General features: G+C 36.1%; 1 protein-coding gene across 2 annotated transcripts; it reads right to left on the bottom strand.

Annotated features, from left to right (window-relative positions):
- Positions 1–1040: 1040 nt before the first annotated feature.
- LOC147524733 (Man1-Src1p-carboxy-terminal domain protein) lies at positions 1041–11446 on the bottom strand. Of its 2 annotated transcripts, XR_015220611.1 has the most exons (10): positions 11097–11443; positions 10886–11013; positions 10731–10802; positions 10449–10594; positions 10233–10347; positions 10057–10149; positions 5527–5664; positions 5226–5288; positions 4384–4471; positions 1041–1354 (listed from the first exon to the last, which is right to left on the bottom strand). XR_015220611.1 is itself a non-coding variant. In XM_086604142.1 (9 exons), exons 1-9 carry the CDS (start codon positions 11422–11424, stop codon positions 1212–1214), a joined length of 1251 nt encoding a protein of 416 aa, XP_086460268.1. In that variant the 5' UTR covers positions 11425–11446; the 3' UTR covers positions 1041–1211. The 2 variants fall into 2 exon arrangements, 1 of the variants encoding a protein (XP_086460268.1); XM_086604142.1 differs by lacking the exon at positions 5226–5288 and having other exon boundaries at positions 11097–11446.
- Between the last annotated feature and the right edge of the window lie 8621 nt (positions 11447–20067).

Below are 20067 nucleotides of genomic sequence, written 5' to 3'. Positions count from 1 at the left end.
TTGTAAAATATATAACCTAATCCCCCACAAAAAGGAAAGAGGCGGCAAGCCGGTTTCATTTCCCTTCCCCTTGTTTTGCAAACTCTGGTCTCGTATAAGAATCTCGCGTGTGATCCATCCACAGAAGAAAATGTCAAAACTCTATTTATTCTCTATTTTTTGACCAGGGCGTCACGAATGCAAAAAATAGAGTAAAACTCTAAAAATTGGAAATTTACCGAACTAAAATTAACTCTCTCTTTTCCATTCTTCTAGTCTTTCTCTTCATAGAAACAAATCACAGCTTTAATAAAACCACTCTCTATCAAACATATGATCACCGCTCACCAATAATGTAAAATAAATAAAAATGTCTCCTTTAAATTTTTGCAGCACCCAGACTATTTTCAACTCTTCAAAAATTTCCATTTTGAAAAATGGATTCAATTTTACAGCCACAGCAACACTATCAACAGTATCAAGTACATGGGCCATTTTAACATTTGAATTAAGTTTTGAATAACCAAAATAGTCGTCATTTGCAACCATTAAAATCAACCATGATTATATATACTCATCCAGTCGATCCACTCAAGGCAAAGAGCAAGTCTGAAGTGACAAAAACCAAACACAAAGTCACCTATTATGTGAGGAATAGATTCTTTCCATCTTATGGTCCTTACACAAGCCAATATATATCAACGCTTGTCGTGTAACACATAATGATCCGGGCGTCCCGCCTAACAATTTTTTTTTAGTGAAAAAGAGAGAATGATACAGAGAAAGGGAAAGCCTTTTACATCATTCAGTCACATTTAGGTAAATCTAAAATAAGTTCTATACAGATCATTCAAGAGATTTCACAAAGTCAAGCCTAGTACAACTCTAGAGGATTGCATCTTTAGCCAATTGTGATCAGGTTTTTTAAGGGGCATGGCACTGTGACATATAACGACATCAAGCTTGAAAATTTTAAAAGTGGCTTCTTCCTTTGCTACAAGTTAAGAAAAATAAAGCACAAACGAGACTCAGAAAAATAAAAGAAAAATCTACACGCAAAATTTTGTATCTCTACCAATTTTTACCCACTAAATAGTGTTGCACAACATACAGAGGTGGGTAAATATGATCTCAAACCCAAGACGAAAAATACGAGGACAAATATGCCATTTTTTCGTTAACAAAAGGCAAACCAAACTGTATTACATTATCAGCTTCATCAATGCTATTTATCAATTGCAAAAAAAACTAAAACAGCTCAGCAGCTTCCCAGAATTAGGCGTCTGTTTTTTCAGAACAGGAGACTCATGTGTGGATCTCGCTCTGCTTGCAGCCTCCTTTGCCCTTTTCCTTGAAGAGCTAAGTGAACCTTCAACTACAGAAGGTACCAAAAAGCACTATCTTCAGATACTGAATGTGTAATAGAGATATCTGAATTATGGAAACAAAAGACTAATATAGTAAGACACCAATAGTAACCTAAAGGCTTGAATTATGATACCTAACTGACATTTTGAGGTGGGAGAATCCTCAAACTCAGCAGCGAAATCTAATACTCTGACTGAACATGCACCAGTTGACGAGGACAGAACTATGTTCCTCAGTCCTCACCTTTAGCCGGGGTTACCTTATTTCAGAGGAAAGAAGGTTATTTCTAGAGGTACTCTTTCCAGGAGTTCATCTGGAAATACTTATACTTCTCCCCCGTAATAGGATAACCCCTTGAAAAGGTCGGAAACGTAGTCTTGCCATCTTCAGGTGGTGCATGCTCACATTGCAGCGCGAGGTCTCGCAGCCGAGTTTGAGGATTCACCCACACTGATCATCCCTGATCAAATCCGATACTCGTATAATAAAATCAAATCATGAAGAAGACCATATATTTGACATTTCTAGGTAGTATTAGTACAATCTTCCTAATCACAAGAGAAAAGAGTAAGCACAATCACTATTTATATATCCACTAAATATTTCTATACAAACACTATGCATACAAAAAAGAAAGCATGAAAGCTAATTCAATGGTTTTACCATATTTGGAGTGATCTTGTAGTAGTATAATGCAAGATCACTCCAAATATGGTAACAAAAATCATGCTTTTATAGTAAGACAATATATTTAATCATGCTATCACGCTATCACTATTTCTATATATCTAATCTTCATGTACTTTGTGACGTAATATCCGTACTTAGCTCATTGAACTTTCGTATTTCCATGAGGATTGTACTTACTACAACTAACTAAAAATATAGGGTATAAGCTGTCTTCATAATTTTATATAAATATGTTACTCACAAGTACAAAAGAAAAGGCATACAAGCATAACCAGATAAAACGTACAACCACATAAGATTACCAAACAGCAAGAACACACTTATTTAGCAATGCAGACCACATGCATTCACTCTATTGAATGTACATTCTGTCATAGTATCTCACAATAATAAAACAAGCCCAGGCCAAATTATCTGAAATCTGAGATTTCCCAGGAATCATCATGTAAACCCAACCCTTAAATGCTTGACCAGTAGGCCACATGTAATTAGTTCAAGGTTGGGCCTAAAGTCTTGGAATCAAATCCCACCTTCAGCAAGGAAAACAAGATTTAAGGGTTTGGAGTCGATGTTCAGAATGCTCCACTTGACATGCTTTATCGCCACAAAGTTGGTAAAGATCTCTCAAGGGAATAAAGTTGATGTATTAGTTACCATAAAGATGTTGCACTATAAACATGCTAAAAAGACCCCTCAAAACGATCAAAATACCAAAAATTGGTCTAGTTGATGCCACCTTTTGAGGGGAAATACAAATTTCAGAGCACATTGTGTTTTCTATGTATGTGAACAGGCTCGGCTGTGCTCAAACAGTGACTTTCTAAGCATTAACTTGTTCTTACAGGCATAGCTCTATCTGAATGAACCTCTTTGTACTCCTGCCATTTGTGTTGTTTTGATGGTCATTTTTCTCCTTTCTAAGTCGCATTCAATCCAAACATCCCTGAATGCAAGCCATGCCTCACAAAAGACCTTTTCACACTAGTGCTAAATGATTTAGACAAAGAACATTCAAATGGATTACTTGGGAAGGATCAAAACTATTGATAATCTTAATCGAAGGGTAAGAATCACCCAAACCTTTGCTAAGGGGTGGAGTAAAGTATTGATAACATTCTTGTCAACTGTCCACTTGCAAGCAATGTTTGGAACGATTTCTTTTTCTCATTCTATAAACCTTGGGATCGTCCATTAAATGTTGGAAAATCCTTGGTGAAGGAATTGATTGTGGGTCCTTTGTCTAGCAAGTTCAAGTGGCTTGTGGATCATCTTCGTAGTGCTATTGTGTGGAACTTAAGGAAAGAAAGAAATTTGAGGATCTTTTAGCACAAGGAGAATGAAATACACGAGATAGTTGAGGAAATCTAAGAAGTGTTGCTCGAGTGGGCTACTGTGTGCCCAAGTCTCGAGTCTCCAGGGAGTGGGTTCTATAAATTTTAGGGTTAACTAGTATTACCCCCCCACTAGATGAGCCAATTAGGATTTCCCCCCCACTAGATGGGAAATTAGGGTCTCCCCCCTAAACACACGGTCAACTTGGTTTGACTGTTAACTTTTAAGTCAAATAATTGAAAATTACACAAATGCCCTCATTGTTTTCAAAAAGAAAATATTCAATTTTAATTAGGTGGGGGCATTTATGTCATTTTCAGTTGTTTGACTTGAAAGTTAACGGTCAAACCAAGTTGACTGTGTGTTTAGGGGGGAGACCCTAATTTCCCATCTAGTGGGGGGGAAATCCTAATTGGCTCATCTAGTAGGGGGGTAACACTAGTTCACCCTAAATTTTATATGTAACTGGGCTACTGATGTATCTTGTTGGCGGAAGCTTCAACAATCGATAAACATCAATTAAGTTTAATGAAAGATACACCTAAATCTAGGGTTTAACCTTCAAACATGAAGAAAGAGTTAATATTCAATAACAACCAACCAACAATGAAGGCCTAAATGCCTTTATATAAGAACAACTACTAAATCTAATTGGATTCCAAATAGGAAACCATCCTAAATCCTATTCCTAACTGAATTAGGAAACCCTAAACAATAGAAAGTACTAAATAGCTATTACTAATTAATAAAAAGAGTAATTAAGTAATCTTCTTTCATGCTCATGCATCAGCTACTCTTGTAACTTAAGCGCATGGGTGAGTATGAGCGAGTAGCTACTCTAAGATCTATGTGCAACTTGTGATGTGTAACCTTTTAGAATTATTTAACGAATACAATTGAGCTTTATCGTTAACAAAAACATGGATGGCAGCAACAGCCTGGTGTTCACATGAACTAATCTTGAATAAATGCAATACAAAAGACAATAATTTGTAGGCAAATACAATTTCTTACCTTGCCATTCCCACACCACCTTTGACTCACCCTTCACCAGCTTTGGGTACTGATCTAAACGAGAATCCTCTTGGACCAAATCCTCAACCTAAGGGAAGCGAAGAACTAATCACACACATTTCTAAACAAAAGTATGTTGCTAGAGACCAATAAAAAGCAAATATCAACACTGAAGGAGTAAGAGATGTAACCTCTCCGTTTTTTGTGGAGGTTTTTTGGAGTGGGTAAAGATGTCACAAGGTTTACTATAGCGAAGGTAGAAGAGACGTTGATATAACAAGGTAATATGTACTGAACTAAAGAAAAATTGTAAAGGCTATATAACACTAAATTTGAGAAAAAAAATAAGTTCGTTTTGTTTTGGTTTTTTGTTTTTGTTTTCAATAGGATGATCAACAAACCTGATCTTGGGTCTATATATAGACCTTTAATGAAGACCCTAGAATTAGCAAACTTAATAAACCAGGAAATTACTTGTCCATCAAGTAAGGACCGACTCAAACTTTTCATTAATCATCTAGAATAACCACCAACACTAAACATTCCAGAATTGCAAATTACAATTTAAAAAAAATGTCAGTTTACGATATAGAAACATATGTTTTAATATCATGTTTGCTATCATTTATCCTTATCTTCCACTCAGCAACTTGCCTTATTCAAACCGTTTGCAAAAGCTCTATCGGCCTATAATGCTAACACATGGGTTTTAAATACCACTGACTCAAATTTGTCACTTCAATCCTCATTACAGCCAGATGTCTATACTATATAGAAGATCTGAAGACCACAATCCATTCAAATTGGAGCAATTTTCTCAAATTGTATTTACATTTACTCACTCTTTGTTATGTAGACTATATATTGTTCTTACGAGCATATGCTATTCCTTCAAGGGCTAATAGCTGTAGCAAAATACGCATTGCAATCGTTAGATAAACTATACAAGTAAGTAAGCATATATCAGTATATAAAGTTTTTTGGAAATTTTCAATTAAAGCATATCTTGGACAATCTTAAAAATTCATCTTATTTTCTTAAAACAAGGTCCACGTCATGAGAGAAAGAGAAGGATTCGACAACAAAATAAGAAGCGAGTTTCCATCACTAAACATGATCAGACCTCTCAAGGAAAGGAGATACCTTTTTCCATAGCAACAAATCCTTCCTTTCCCTTGGCAAAAGTAGGTGATCTCGCAAACGAGACGCAACCACCCAAGGATCGCCTTTGCCATTCACATTCTTTGCCGCCATGGCATTCTCTTCAAGTATTTCACATACCTATCACGATGATACCAGAAACCAGAAATTGGAAAATGCATCAGAGCTAAGCTATATAGATGCACCCAAAGAAAAGAACTAACTATTAATTGGATAGCTATTCTAGTTATCATATGCTTTATGCTAACGAAAAACATTCCTCATTTGTGACAACTAAATACTGCAACATGCTAAGCATATCACTATACTATATCAGCCATGATAAAGGTACTGAAACTGCATACAACTATCCGCTGATCAATTCTTTCAATTCCAAAGTTGTTTCTTCTTCTAACAATTTTGTCTGAAAAAACAGAAGCCTTGGTTCAAAAGAGGAAGAGATGAGGAATTTTCTTTCGCTTGCAAATTTTAGAGGTGACAGTAATTAAAAATTAGGAAAAATCTAACAGCACTAGTAAAACAGTGTATTACCAGTACTCTTATCCTTGTCCTTGAATTGGGAAAATGAAGACTCATATCCCCATAACTTAAAACTACGTGAAATCTGCACTTAAGGACCTTAACTGAAAGCATTATTTTTATATATGATAATTTGTAAATTGCTTGCTTTTTCTTGATCAAAATACTGCAAATTGGTTCAGAAAACTTGCAGTCCCATTCACCAAAATGTCAAAAAAAAAAAAAAAAATGGATGCGATAAAATATTTTCATAATCAAATTCAAAAGAGATCAGAAAGTGAATCTTTGATCCAAGAAAGATGGCTTCCAAATGATAAAACTAAATTAAATCAGATATTGACTTTTTTCTTATTCCGGACAAGCCAGCATTACTCATTCTAAATACTAGTAATTTTTCTATCATGTGAAAACAAGTCTAAGACAATAACGACCGACAAAATATTGGAAACAGATTCTGTTGGCCTTGCATACATACCAATTCTACCATAATTCCTACACTGAGTAAGTTTTCCTATTGATTTAACTTACTGATTTGTAAGAAATAAACTCCATTAAAAGTTATCCTTAATATGAATAAGACCTCCATTTGGATTTAACAAAATCGCTACCTATTTAGCAGTTCCAGATGAACTTTGCATATAGTATTATTCCTACAGATAGTTCGATGTTAGGGACCATTTCCACTTAATTTTCTTGAAGAATTAACAGGAAATGCTGTTTATCACTCTTCAAAGACTAGTTAAATAAGGTAGAGATGAATAATGTAGTTTTTCTACTTAATGTTTCTGCCTTTACTGGTTTTCTAGAGTTACAATAGATATGTTAGGAAACAACTCTTTGTGTTAGAGTTGTAAAATGTTCCCTTGTGATACTCAAACTTTACTTTTAAGATTATGCAATGAGCATAAAACTATCTAATGATATATGAACCCATGCAGTCAAAGGCTCGCCTAAGCTCTAGGCTCACCCCAAGCACCTAGGCAGGCCTAATGTCAAATACTCAAATAAGCCCCAGGCTCACCTCCAGCGCCTAGTTAGCCCCTGTGCCTTCAAACTGCATAGATAAGAAGCCTATACACCCTGCTATCCTATTAGAGTATGACTATACTGGTTTTGTGTTGTTTTATGGGATTAAAATGTGAATACTTTATAATGTTATTTGTATTGCTGTATATTTTCAGAAAGCTATTAACTCTTTGCAGCTGCTTCATGCACCTCATTTTGCACCTAGTGTCACACGCACTAGTATACCTCTACGATTTGAGTCTTTCCAGCGCTCTTAACTAGAGTGAAATCTGCTATTCAAAAGGGGCCAACTTGTCTTTGACAAACATCTCCGAGGAAAGAAAATTCATAACCAACGAAATCTGATCATTTCCATAGTTGGAGGATCATAATTCAGCTTCATATAAACTCTTCTAATACACCCCAATTCGTCGAATATCACAGGCAAAGTTGTTGTTTCATGAAGAGGATTTTAGAAAAAATATAGAAATCTAATAAAGAAGAATTTCATATGTAACTATTCTCTTCAAGAGAAAAAAAAAAGGAAACATAAGGTGATCAAAGTATATGGTATAAATCCTTATACAAGTACTGGGAACTGAACTAAGGGTGAGTTTGTTAACTGGCAAATGGAGGTGGCAAATTGTATTTTCCCACTAGAAGTACCATTTGCCAGTGTTTGGCTGGATTTAAGGGTATTGGCAAACAGAATCTTTATTTGCTGGTAAATGAAATTTTCCCATTAGAAAGTGGGAAAATAGAAACCACCTCCCCCCTAAACTCTTTTGCCAGCAGGAAAATGGGTGAAAATTTGCCACCCATCTCTAGTTATGTTCTCTCGCTCTATTTTGTCGTCTCTCTCCCTCAAGCTCACCAGGCTCTCATCTCTCATCTCTCTCTCTCACCGGAAAATTAGGAATTAGATTTTGGTTGAGGGGAAAATTGGGTTTGGTGGTGTTGACTGGAGGTGGTCGTTGGAAAGTTGTCGGGTTTGTGAATATTGGTTGCTAGGGTTGACGGTGAAGATTATGGGATTGTTGGGTTTGAAATTGAGTTGTGGAGGAAGGATTATGTGATTGTAAGTCGGTGATGTTGTGTAATTGATGAGTGGTGGGGGGTTGATTCGCGGCAATAAGGGATTGGGGTAGTAAATTCGATTGTTGGTGATGACTTTGGGGGAAAATTGGTTATCGAAATTCACCTGTTTGAGCGCTGGTGGGAAAATTGGTTGCATGCTCTGTTGAATATCTCTTTGTAAGTGGTTTTGTTATATATATGATTATTCATTCTTTTTTGGTTATCTGTAGGTTAATCTTTCTAAGTGATTGAACAAGGGGATTTATTGAATTCAGTAGATGCATTTTGAATCAAGTAGTTATAAATTGTTTTGTATCTAGCATGTGTGTGTGTGTGTGTGCAAGTGGTAGTGTGTGTGCTGGTGCAGGTGTAGAGTCTGTGAGTGTGTAGTGGGCTGGTGCAGGTGCAGGTGGTGTGGTGTGTGCTGGTGTAGTGGTCTGGTGCAGGTGGTCGAGTGTGTGGTGGATTGTAGTGTGTTTAGTGTGCGCTAGTGTGCGTGTGTGTTGTGGTAGTGGTTGGGTGGGTGTTGCAGTTTTGCTACTGCACTGCTGCTGCTGCTGTGTTGCGCTGCTGCTACTACTGTGTTGCTGTTGCTGGTGTGCTGCGTGAGTGTGTATGTGTGTTGTGGTAGTGGTTGGGTGGGTGTTGCAGTTTTGCTACTGCACTGCTGCTGCTGCTGGTGATGTGCTGCTACTACTGCATTGCTGTTGCTGGTGTGCTGCGTGAGTGTGTATGTGTGTTGTGTGAGTGGTGTGATTGTGTGTCGCGTGTTGCGTGAGTGGTGTGATTGTGTGTCGTGTGCTGCGTGAGTGTGTATGTGTGTTGCGTGAGTGGTGTGATTGTGTGTGATGCATGAGTGTGTGACTGTGTGGTGTGTGTTGATTTAGTGTGCATGTTGTCTGAATCCATATTATTTGGAATTGAATGGAGGATCATGGTTTATTTTTATTATTGTTTCTGTCTTGATCCTTCAGGAGTTACTACAAATGCATGAGTGCGGGATGCTCTGTGAGGAAGCATGTAGAAAGAGCTTCTCTTGATTTGAAATATGTAATTACAACATACAATGGAATGTATCAAGCGGCTCCAATCGGCCAGGTTGTTTCAAACTTCCAAATGTCAATGCCAATGAATGTTCCTCTTGTTGATGGAAACCTTGCATATAGTGGCTTCGATTGTGGTAATCTTGGAAAGACTATTACTCCACCTCAATCTTTTATCAGGGGCAGCAGACTAAGGATGCTGATATGAGGTTTCTGAGGCCAAAACAAGTACAGAAGGACGGTGTTGTTTTTGAGTCACACCTACCCTTAAATCATCTTTCAAATGCATCATCATCTGCATACCGCGATGGGTGGTTATCCGTTATAATTACTTGGTCACATCTCAGGTTGAGTCCAAAGAGATGAGGATGTTTTTGAGTGCCTAATAAGATTAATACATGCCTGCCTATTGCGTTAGATTTTTTGGTTATTTATGTTTGTGATTATACAAAGCAACTTTATCAACCAGACTCGCATGCAATGCGTTAAAGCGTATGTAATTACTCTTTGTTTTTTGGTTCGGCTAAAATAACTATTGGAAAACATATATTAATACTAGCCTGCAATATTATTTTGTATTTTTATTTTATTTTTTGCTTTTGTTATACTTCATTGAATTTGAAAACAAAAAAAAAAAAATCTCTAAAAAGTTAAATTATCATTTGCCACTGGAGAAAAACCATGTAAACAAACACTGGCAAATCCTATATTTTCCCACTATAAATTTATGCAAACAAATACTGACAAACTAAAATTTTCCCACTAGAGATTTGCCTGGCAAATCTATAGTGGGAAAACACTGGCAAATCTTATATTTTCCCACTAGAGGTTTGCCAGTTAGCAAACACACCCTAAAGAACTAAAATACCTGCTCGTAGAGTTGTTCTCCTCTGCTTGAAAGATATCGACTTCGGCGAATCCTCCGAATTGACAACATCAGTAAGGTTATAAATCCTACAAGCTGTAAATCTCAGAAGTGTGAACAGATTGTGACATGTATCCACTGCAAAGCAATTATTGAAAGTTTCATTTGAAGTGGCACACCAGCGCAGAAACTGGCACTAAGATTAACGCATGATCATAGATCCATTGTCTGATGTAGCACCAGAGTGGTTTATAGTGTTCTGCTAGCCAGTCTGGACATTTCAACCCTTTGATTCTACAGAAAAGAAGATAAAAACAGAGAACCTAAGCTTAGTTAGTAATCGTGTTAAGGTATCATCATACTATAAGTGGTACAAGTCATACCAAAAATAATACCCATTCAAATCTGTTTGTGTCTCTAATGAGTTTTCAATGGTCTCCATTGCTTTCTGTTTTGCATACATATAGGACTCATTGTCTAAGCCAAACTTTTCCTTCAAACTCTGCTCATCGAGTTCCTTCCACATATCTGTCTCCTGAACCTGAAAGAAAAACAGGAGTCTACTTACACTACATAGACAAAGCGAGATGGTGTTTGCAAATCGATAATAATATTCAAATGGAAGCTCCTACATTCATTCCGCATTAAAAAAATTAAAGGATGGCAATGAAACAAACCCAAATTGTCCCAATCCCGTCGCATGTAAAACGAACATATGCTTCACAGACACAAAGCTCAACCAAATCCGACTGCATTTCAATTGTACAAATAATTAAAAAAAAAAAAAAAAAAAAAAAAAAAAAAAATTCCACTAAGTGATATGAGGGCTTACAAGTTTCTTAGCTGTTTGATTAATTTCCCCATCCTCAACACAAATCCTCCCAAAGTTTTTATAACCATGACGACATTCCAAGTTACCTTTAAAGCATTCTCCATTACTTGGACAGGGCTCACAAAATTCTGCAACGCCCACGTTGAATCAGTTAATAATAGTCCCAAGTATTTAGGGTTACTGTTGGAAAATAGTAATCATTAAAACTTACCAGAAAGTAATAATGAGTCATCTCCGCTATTGCAAAAGGGTTTTGGTTGACGAGTGACGACAGTAACGAAGTAATTACAAGCTATTGCTACTGAAACAGCGATGGAGATAACAATAAGGAGTTTTAACAAGTCTTCTTTTGATGGAAAGAAGTTTGGCGATGGTTCTTTTAATAATAATAATAGATTGAATGAGATGTTGCTGGAATTATTAGGGTTAGGCTTTTTATTATGTGTTGATTTCGCGCGTTTTTTTTTTGGTGTAGCCATTTTTTTTATTTCTTGTTTGTTTTCACTTTTGAGACGGTGTCTTAAAAGCGGGAAACCCATATAGCACCCCCAAACACCATTCCAATCGGTTGCTATAAGACTCCTGCCTTAGGCTCAACCAAGGCCCAAAATATCGATATCGATCAATATATCGGTGTACCCAAAAACCGATATATATCGGATATATCTATTATTTTGGTGACTATTCCAAACTATTTAAAATATCGGAAATATCGGAAATATATTGGAAATATCGGATTTATATTAAAAAATAGTCAAAAAATCAACCAATATATATCGTAAATATCGATTATATTGGCGATATAAAGTTTTATATCGGAAAAAAAGGTTCTATATTCGGTGGATAAATGTCGGAAATATCGATGTCGGTGTACTAAAATACCGATATATATCGGATATATCGGCGATATTTTGGTCCATGGGCTCAACCCAAATTTGTGGCCTTGTCTACTGGCTATCATAATAAGTTTTGAGAGATGGATAGCACAATTTTTCTACCGTCGGTGTATTAAATTTTCTTAAAATTATAAACTAATGGACGGCAGAAAGTGTACCATTGTGGTCGTATCCCTTCAAAACACAAAAGAGTGATTGGAATGAAATTTAAGTTTTGGTCTGCAAAGTAAAAATCCTGTATGGCAAGTGTTTAGCAGCCCTCCATTAACAAAGTACTTTGACGCAAGGCCTAAAATATCGCCAATATATCCGATATATCACCGATATATATCGTTTTTTCGGTACACGGATATAGATATATTCAATATATCTCAACCGAATATTGAATCCTTTTTTTCCCAATATATATCACAATTTATGATATAATGATATATATCGACCGATATATCCGATATAAATTGTTGATTTTGACTGATATTGTTGATTTTGACCAAATGTTGTTGACTTTGACCAATATATTGACAATATTTTCGATATATCGACATACAAAACAAAATTTTGACTGGTCAACAAAAAAATAGATATCTCTGATATTTCCGATATATCTAATATATTTCGATTTTTGGATACAATATTTACCGAATTCGATATTTTGGGCCTTGCTTTGACGTACCGACCCACGCCAAGATGGTGAACCTCACAAGTTCATGGCTACGTATCACTTGAAATTGTTGGTCTCTTTTGTTGTCTTAACAGGCTTTATTTCCGGTTGGTTTCTAATATTGGGCTTAATAACCCAACCTAAATCTCATGGGTTGAATGACAGAATAACCTAGGGATGTCCAAATGGGTACTCGACCCGGTTCAAACCCGATTTTTTGGGTTTTGATTGGCATCGGGTTATTCGAACCCGGACTAGTTTTCAGCAGGTCGGGTTCGGAGTCGAGTATTTTGTTGAGAAGTGTGACCAAATCCTATCCTAACCCTATATTTCGGGTACCCATCGGGCTCGAGTTCGGGTTTCGGGTAAGATAAAATCTGGTATAAATGAAGAAAGAAGACAATAAGAAACCTCATTTGAAATATATATCTACATTTTATTCCTTCTTCGGCTATCCACCAATCATTCAAACAAAATAAAACTTCTAATTAACTTGGAAGTAATTTTTACCTATACTTGGACATAATTATTTCATATGCTTTAAAAATGGCTAAATCTACCGTGCGCGAGATGTACTGAAACTAATGGTGCGCGCATTTTCTAGCCACACATTTGCGAGGGTAGAACCGGAACAAACCGGGTGAACAAGTCAATGCAACAAAAAAGTCACATAAACTACTATTCCGGGTCAACAAGTTAATCCAACCAAAAAGTAACAAAAAGTACATAACATTCGAGTATGATATATATAGAGTCATATCTATCAGTGATTCGAGTGCTAATATGACATATATAGTGTCATATATGAGATCACATTATCAGTCATATAAAAAGTGAGATAACATTCGAATTAAGACATATATAGTGTCATATCTATCTATCGTGATTGTTGGTGCCGAGCGTATAAAACTCTAATTGACATATATTATAAAAGTGACATAACATTTGAGTATGACATATATAGTGTCATATCTATCGATGATTCTTATACTACCCAACGTATTTTATTGACATATGTTATAAAAGGTGACATACAATTTCGAGTATGACATATATAGTGTCATATCTATCGGCGATTCACATAACATTTGAGTATGACATATAATATCATATATATCGATTGATTGTAAACTTATGACATACTACTAACTGTATAAAACTCATACTAGCATATATTATAAAAGTAACATAATATTCGAGTATGACATATATCTACTTGTGATTGCTATCTATTATGAGACCCAACGTATAAAACTCTTATTGACATAGCTTATAAAAGTGACATAACATTTGAGTATGACATATAGTCATATATATCGATGATTGTAAGCGCTTATGACATACTACTACCAAACGTATAAAACTCTTATTGACATACTATCCTCTTAAACAATTGTTTTATTGTACCATCCATAAAGTATGATATACTTTTTTTTATAGAACATGAGTCACGATATACCATAAAGTATGATATACTACATCCTATATGACATTTTTTATAACATATATCCATGCTTTTTACAATGCAATACTGGGTAGTAGGTCACGTATTCTGTACTCTATGAAATATTAACTTATGAGTAATACTCGTCACATCCCGATTGTCTCTCTACACACGGTAAATTTATTCCAAAAAAAAAAACTAGTGCTGCTCTCTCCACACCCAATTTTTTGTTAATATGACCATTATAACCTTAAATAACTCTCAACTCTCTCCACACCCCATTTTTTGTTAATATGACCATTTTAACCTTAAATAACTCTCTCCACACCCCATTGTAATTCAAACGAGCTCTTCACCGTATTTACTACTCCACGAACACTCCTACCACTCATGCTCTATGAAATTTCTCCCCCTCCCTCTGTTGTTCTCTTAGGTTAGTCTTGAGTTATCCACAAAATTGTTGTTATTCCCACCAAATTTTCACTTTAAGAATGGACTCATGTCTTTGGAAATGAACGTTCAAGATAAATTCTCCGCCAAAATCAAAATGATAACTTTGATTAGTGTTAAAAGTGACATGGAGTCGGCTTTAACACTTTGTTCAATCAAATTATTATTCGATGATGAACTTTACAACAATGTTGAAATTAGCTATCCCGATATGACCGAATCATTTACAACAATTGAGATAATAATGTAATTTGAAAGCTTGTATTTTTTTTATTTATTTTATCAATAACTTAGCAAAAACAATTTTAAAATCAATAGTATCTAAGATCAAGGGTTTACGTGTCATAAGATCGTCACTCGTTGATCCGATGGTGTTTGGCAAAGGTATGACTGTTGGAGTTGTGGTTGTGATATCAAGGTCTGATAATTTGGGACTTGATAAGACCTAGAGTTTTCTTGAGTTCGAAAGGAGTGGAAAATTTAGACCATCCGTAAAGCCGAAAATATTGAACAAAAAAAAAAAGAATATAGGCAATCCAGTTTGAAGAAATGTGGTCATCCCATTTGTGTTGAAAATTCTGAAAACGAAGGTGGATGGATCTTGAGTGTTATGTGTGGAACTTATAATCATACTATTGGGGAGCATCTTATAGGTTGTGCATTATTAGAAGGTTAAAAATATGAAGAAAAATTGATTGTTCGTGATTTGTCTTTGAGTGGTGTTAAACCGCGTGAAATTTTACCCCTCTTGAAACGAGAGAGATGACAATAATTTGTCAAACAAAAGCACTTTATACAATTATCGTCCACAAGAATCGGTTGGTTCGGTTGAGTGGAAGAAACCAAATGCAAGAATTTCTAAGAAATTTAGAAGAATTTGGGTACCATTGAGTTTCATAGGGATAATCCGATGCAATGAATCATAGATTTGTTGTTTGCACATCCCCAATCAATTCATTTGGCAAAGTGTTTTTCCCCGTCATTGTCATGGATTGCATAACAATAGGCGAATGTCTTCAAGATGCCATTGTTTGAAGTTGTTGGGTTCACATCCACGATGAAGACATTACATCACACCCGATTGCTTTTGGGTATTTGGAGATTGAGAAAGAAAGGTTCTTACCTATGGGTTTTGAAGAGGTTGCGTGATATTACGGACTACAAAGCTATACGTAAAGATAATTACGATTGATTGTGAGTTGGCACTTATGAATCACGATAGCTATAGTGTTTTCTGAAGAAACACTTCTTGTGTCGAGTTCACATCGGGAGGAACATCGAGACAAAGGCCAAAAACATTTGAGAAATTTGTTGAGTATGAACAATTTATGTTTATGTTCAAAACAGTGATAACAAATCGTCTTGAAGTTGAGTACTTGGAACACCTCGTTGTTTTAAACTTGAGTGCGGAGATCATTATGGTGTTGTGGAATACATAGAAGACCAATGCTTTTTCAAGTACAAAGAAAGGTTTGTCTCGGCTTGGATAGATCTCCATATGCATTTTGGTACTTTGGCGATAACCGAATTGAAAGTATGCATTCCTCTTTGAAGAGGCATTTATGTTCTAGCAATAATGGTAACTTCGCGAAAACTTTAATTTGATTAATAATCTCGACAAACCAAGTGATAGAAATTGAAAGTTCTTTTAATAGGAGCTTGAATCTCTGGATCATCGTTACAAACAAAACACATATGTGCAACTTAGAGGGTACATTTCTAGAGATACATTGGATTTGATAGCAAAAGAGCTAATAAGTCTGCATTAGAGTTAGGACAAATGAAATTCGTTGTCGTTGTGTTTACAAGAGTATGTATGGGCTTCCTTGTGCATGAGTTATGTGAAATTGTTCTAATTGGTAGGGAAGCATCCCCTTATCTTTGATACACCCTAGGTGGAGATAGCTTAGTAGCACTCGATTGATCTTCCTAATGGGTCCTTTGATATTCAGCCCGAGCTTGCATAGATTCGAGGAAGAAGTTTGATTCGCTCTCGATGAACAAAAGGTTTTGATGCTGAAAAAGTGTGTAGAACTAGGTGATCCAAAGGCAACTTTTCGGCGAGAGCCTCGGTCAACACCAATGTGAGGGTAGGCCACCGGAATAAAAATTGGTGTGAAGACTTGTAAAGATAAAATGGACACAAAGAGAGAGCCTTGACTTTTCGAAAGTATGCACAAACAAATTGAGGAACAAATTGTAACTCAAGAAAGCAAGAATAGTAAAGCCAAGAAGTTGGTACCATGCAAAAGAAAACCAAGAAGAACTCATATTCAAGTATTTGTAGATTTACCTGAAATTGGGTCTAATTGGGATGATGGGCTACGTGACTTAAATCCATTGATACAAGACTTCATTGTGGATTGGCAAGATATTGAACCGAATGGACATTGTGGATTTAGCGCGATTGCACGATGCTTAGGGTCTAATGGAGGTGATGCATGGATTACTGTGAGGGCTCTTATGTTGACAGAGTTGATTTCCCATGAGGTAGATTATACTTCAATGATGGGTGGAGAAGAACGAAAAGAAGCGATCAAGACAAATCTACGATGTACAGTTCCATATACGATGAACCCCAAATAATGGTTTGAACTTCCTTCAATGGGATTTTTAGCCGCTAATACTTTTTAGTGTGTCCTTGTCGTCATTGGAGAGAAAGAATGTATGTCATACTTTCCTTTGTGGACTGCTCCTGATCCAACTCGTGTCCAGATAGCGGCAATAGGCCACATTGGAGGAGGCACACATTTTGTGAAACTTGTGCTTGAAAATGATAATCCTATTCCTCCATTTGCTCCAGGGTGGGAGTCATTTGCATGGACAGAAGCTTGGGATTGGGCAATTATAATGGAACCAAGGATCGTGAAGTGGTATAAAAGGGTTCCAAAAAATGTTATGGATTTAGACTTTTCGTAACTATCCTTATACTGACAGGGTTTTTTTGGCTTTAATATCTATTTTGTGTATGTGTATATACTGTCATAAATTGTAGAATGTATTAGAATATGTCAGAAATGGTATTAACTAGTTTTTGTTAAGTGCTCTGTAAATAGCATTAAAATGCAAGAATATGGTAAGTGCTTTGTTGGTTTAAGGTAGGAACCAAAGGCGTATCGAGCTTCAGGTGAGCTTTATCACTTGTGTTGTGACAAAAGAACACCAGCTGCCTTTACAGCACAAAGTGAACGAGGGACTGATGGGTTCTAGAACAAGCTATCTTAATTCGTAATAAGAATTCAAGACTGGCGAACTAGCAAGGATATTCTGTCATCTGATGAAATGCAAAGAGATTTTTTTTTTTTTTCTTGTAAACATAAGTCGAGTATGTTTATGATGCTCTGCTGTGTGTACTCTCGAATCCTGTTTTATAGCTAATTTTGCACTTGTTTGAACTTGCATTAATTTAGTGAATTGGCAATGGAACGAGCAACCCAGAGTCCAATACACATCTTAATCTCTGACAAATGTTTCTTAATTAATCACGTTTTGCACAAACTTTTGTTTTTCAAACATTATCTTATAACATTTTTTATAAAGTTTGGGATATCATATGTAGCAATGACTTCATGGAGATTACAATTATCATTAAACCCTAACTATCAATGTTCTAAACCGTCATTTTAAACATGCCTCCACGAACACGAGGAGGATCAAGCACCCAAACCCGAAAAAGAAAATGTAACGAAGTGCCACCAATTCCCATTGTTGACAACTCCTCCACTAGAAATTTCATTGCCAACCATCGTAGGCTTAGAGTAAGTTCATCTCTCTTTCATTTTGATTTAGTTATGACATTTTTCATGCTTGTCAAGTGAGCGGAGCTTAACGATCTTAGCGAAGGGGTATCTTGGGACAAAACCAAGTTGGTTGGTTTCTGTCTTTGTCCTCAATTTCTCTCTCATTTTTTCTTTGCCTCCAATACCCTTTCTCCTTCACCCAACTCTCTCTCTCCCCGCAGCTCCGCTCACTCCCCATTGCCATGCAGTATACTAGTTGAATGTTCTTAGAATTTGTTGTTCTCTACCAAAATTTTATAACTGGTCGAAATATATTTTATACCTTTATCTTATCTTCACTCTCTTATCTTATCTTCAATGCTACTCTATTGTCCTCCATACTACATAGTGGACTTTAAGTGTTCATACTCCTAGTGGCTCAAACAGGGGGGTATCTCAAATTGACCCATGAACATTCAGTGTTCATACTCCTAGTGGACTATGAACACTGAATGTTCATACTCTTGTTGGACTATGAACATTCAGTGTTCATACCATTGAATTATGAACAGTGAATGTTCATACTCTTGTAAGACTATGAACAATGAATGTTCATACTCTTGTCGGACTATGAACAACGAATGTTCATACTCTTGTTGGACAGCTTATACATTGTTGTATATAAACTTTCTTTGTTATATAGTGTTGTGCATAACTTATTCAGTGTCGTCCATATAATGTCGTATATAAGCTCTGCGAGTAGATATGACACTATAACTGTCATACTTATATGTTATGTCACTTCTTACAAAATTGATTGGTTAGGTATGTCACTTACTTTAAGTGACATACTTTATAAAAGGTAAAACTCCAATCGTTGACATCTCATTTTGCATATGTCGCATGCTTCCACAATGCCATTTCTAGTTGCATATATTTGGCATAAAGTATGATATACTTTCGTTTATAAAACTATCCTTAATTCTTATGTACGGTAGTAGACCCGTGCACTCACGTACTCTATGAAATTTTGCATAACATACTATACTATGTATGTTAATTAAAAGCAGATTTACAATTATTTTTACATAATACATTAAATGCTGCGTTGGGTATGTACTTTGTTATGTATGACGGTATGCTATGATATTTTCCATGACATACTATACTATGTATGTTATTTATAATCACATACATCGTTATTTTTACATAGTACCTTCGTAAGGTGTTACTTATGACATACTTTCTTGGCTATGGACTATTCGGATGATATACTATCATCAACATAATGATATAGACAATTATTTGTTTATACTAATTTTTAGTGAAGCGTTTTTAATGACATACTTTACTATGTATGAGCTAGGATTTTTGGTGAACACGGTTTACCTGTCGGTAAAGTTGCAGAAAGTTGCAGCTGTTTTTAGTGGGGAAGAAGTTGGGTTAGCATTACAAATAAGGATTGCTCGAACTATCATTATGGTTTGACTAGAAAGATGCCTAAAGAAGGTGATGCAACTGCCGTGCTTAAATATTTTATGCAGAAGAGTGCCGAGAATCCCCAGTTTTACTACGCTATTGATCTAGATCAAAATGGGACTATGATAAAACTTTTTCGGGTTGATGGGAGGTCTCGAAAGTCGCGATATGAGTATTCGGGGATGTTGTCTCTTTTTGATACCACATAACGTCACGAATGCATACTTTATGCCTTTTGCCCCTTTTATCGAGTCAATCAAAGATGGTCGATTCAGTTATTTGGTTCTTGTACTTGTTACTTGATGAGACGAAGATACATTCATATGGTTGTTTAAGGCCCGGCTTGCAGCCATGGGTGGTCATCGCCAACTGCAATCATCACTTACGGGATAGAGCCGATGGACCGCAGCCATTGCAAAAGTGTTCCCCGATACTTCGTCATCATTCTTCGTCTTTGGCATATTATGCGAAATTTCAAGAGAAGCTATCCTTTACTAAAATTGAGACACCGTAACCTAACTGAATAACACTAT

The sequence above is a fragment of the Coptis chinensis genome, chromosome 1, assembly GCF_015680905.1.
Source record: "Coptis chinensis isolate HL-2020 chromosome 1, ASM1568090v1, whole genome shotgun sequence".
In the NCBI taxonomy this organism is placed as follows: domain Eukaryota; kingdom Viridiplantae; phylum Streptophyta; class Magnoliopsida; order Ranunculales; family Ranunculaceae; genus Coptis; species Coptis chinensis.
The sequence above is the reverse complement of the archived record's forward strand: the minus strand, read 5'-3'. Positions and strand labels throughout refer to the sequence as shown.

Coding starts and splice junctions, on each gene's coding strand:
- LOC147524733 (XM_086604142.1), bottom strand. CDS start 11,424: ATGGGTTTCCCGCTTTTAAGACACCGTCTCAAAAGTGAAAACAAACAA. Junction 10,595..10,730: donor ACGGGATTGGGACAATTTGG/GTTTGTTTCATT, acceptor TTTTTCTTTCAG/GTTCAGGAGACAGATATGTG. Junction 10,150..10,232: donor TAGTGCCAGTTTCTGCGCTG/GTGTGCCACTTC, acceptor TGAGATTTACAG/CTTGTAGGATTTATAACCTT.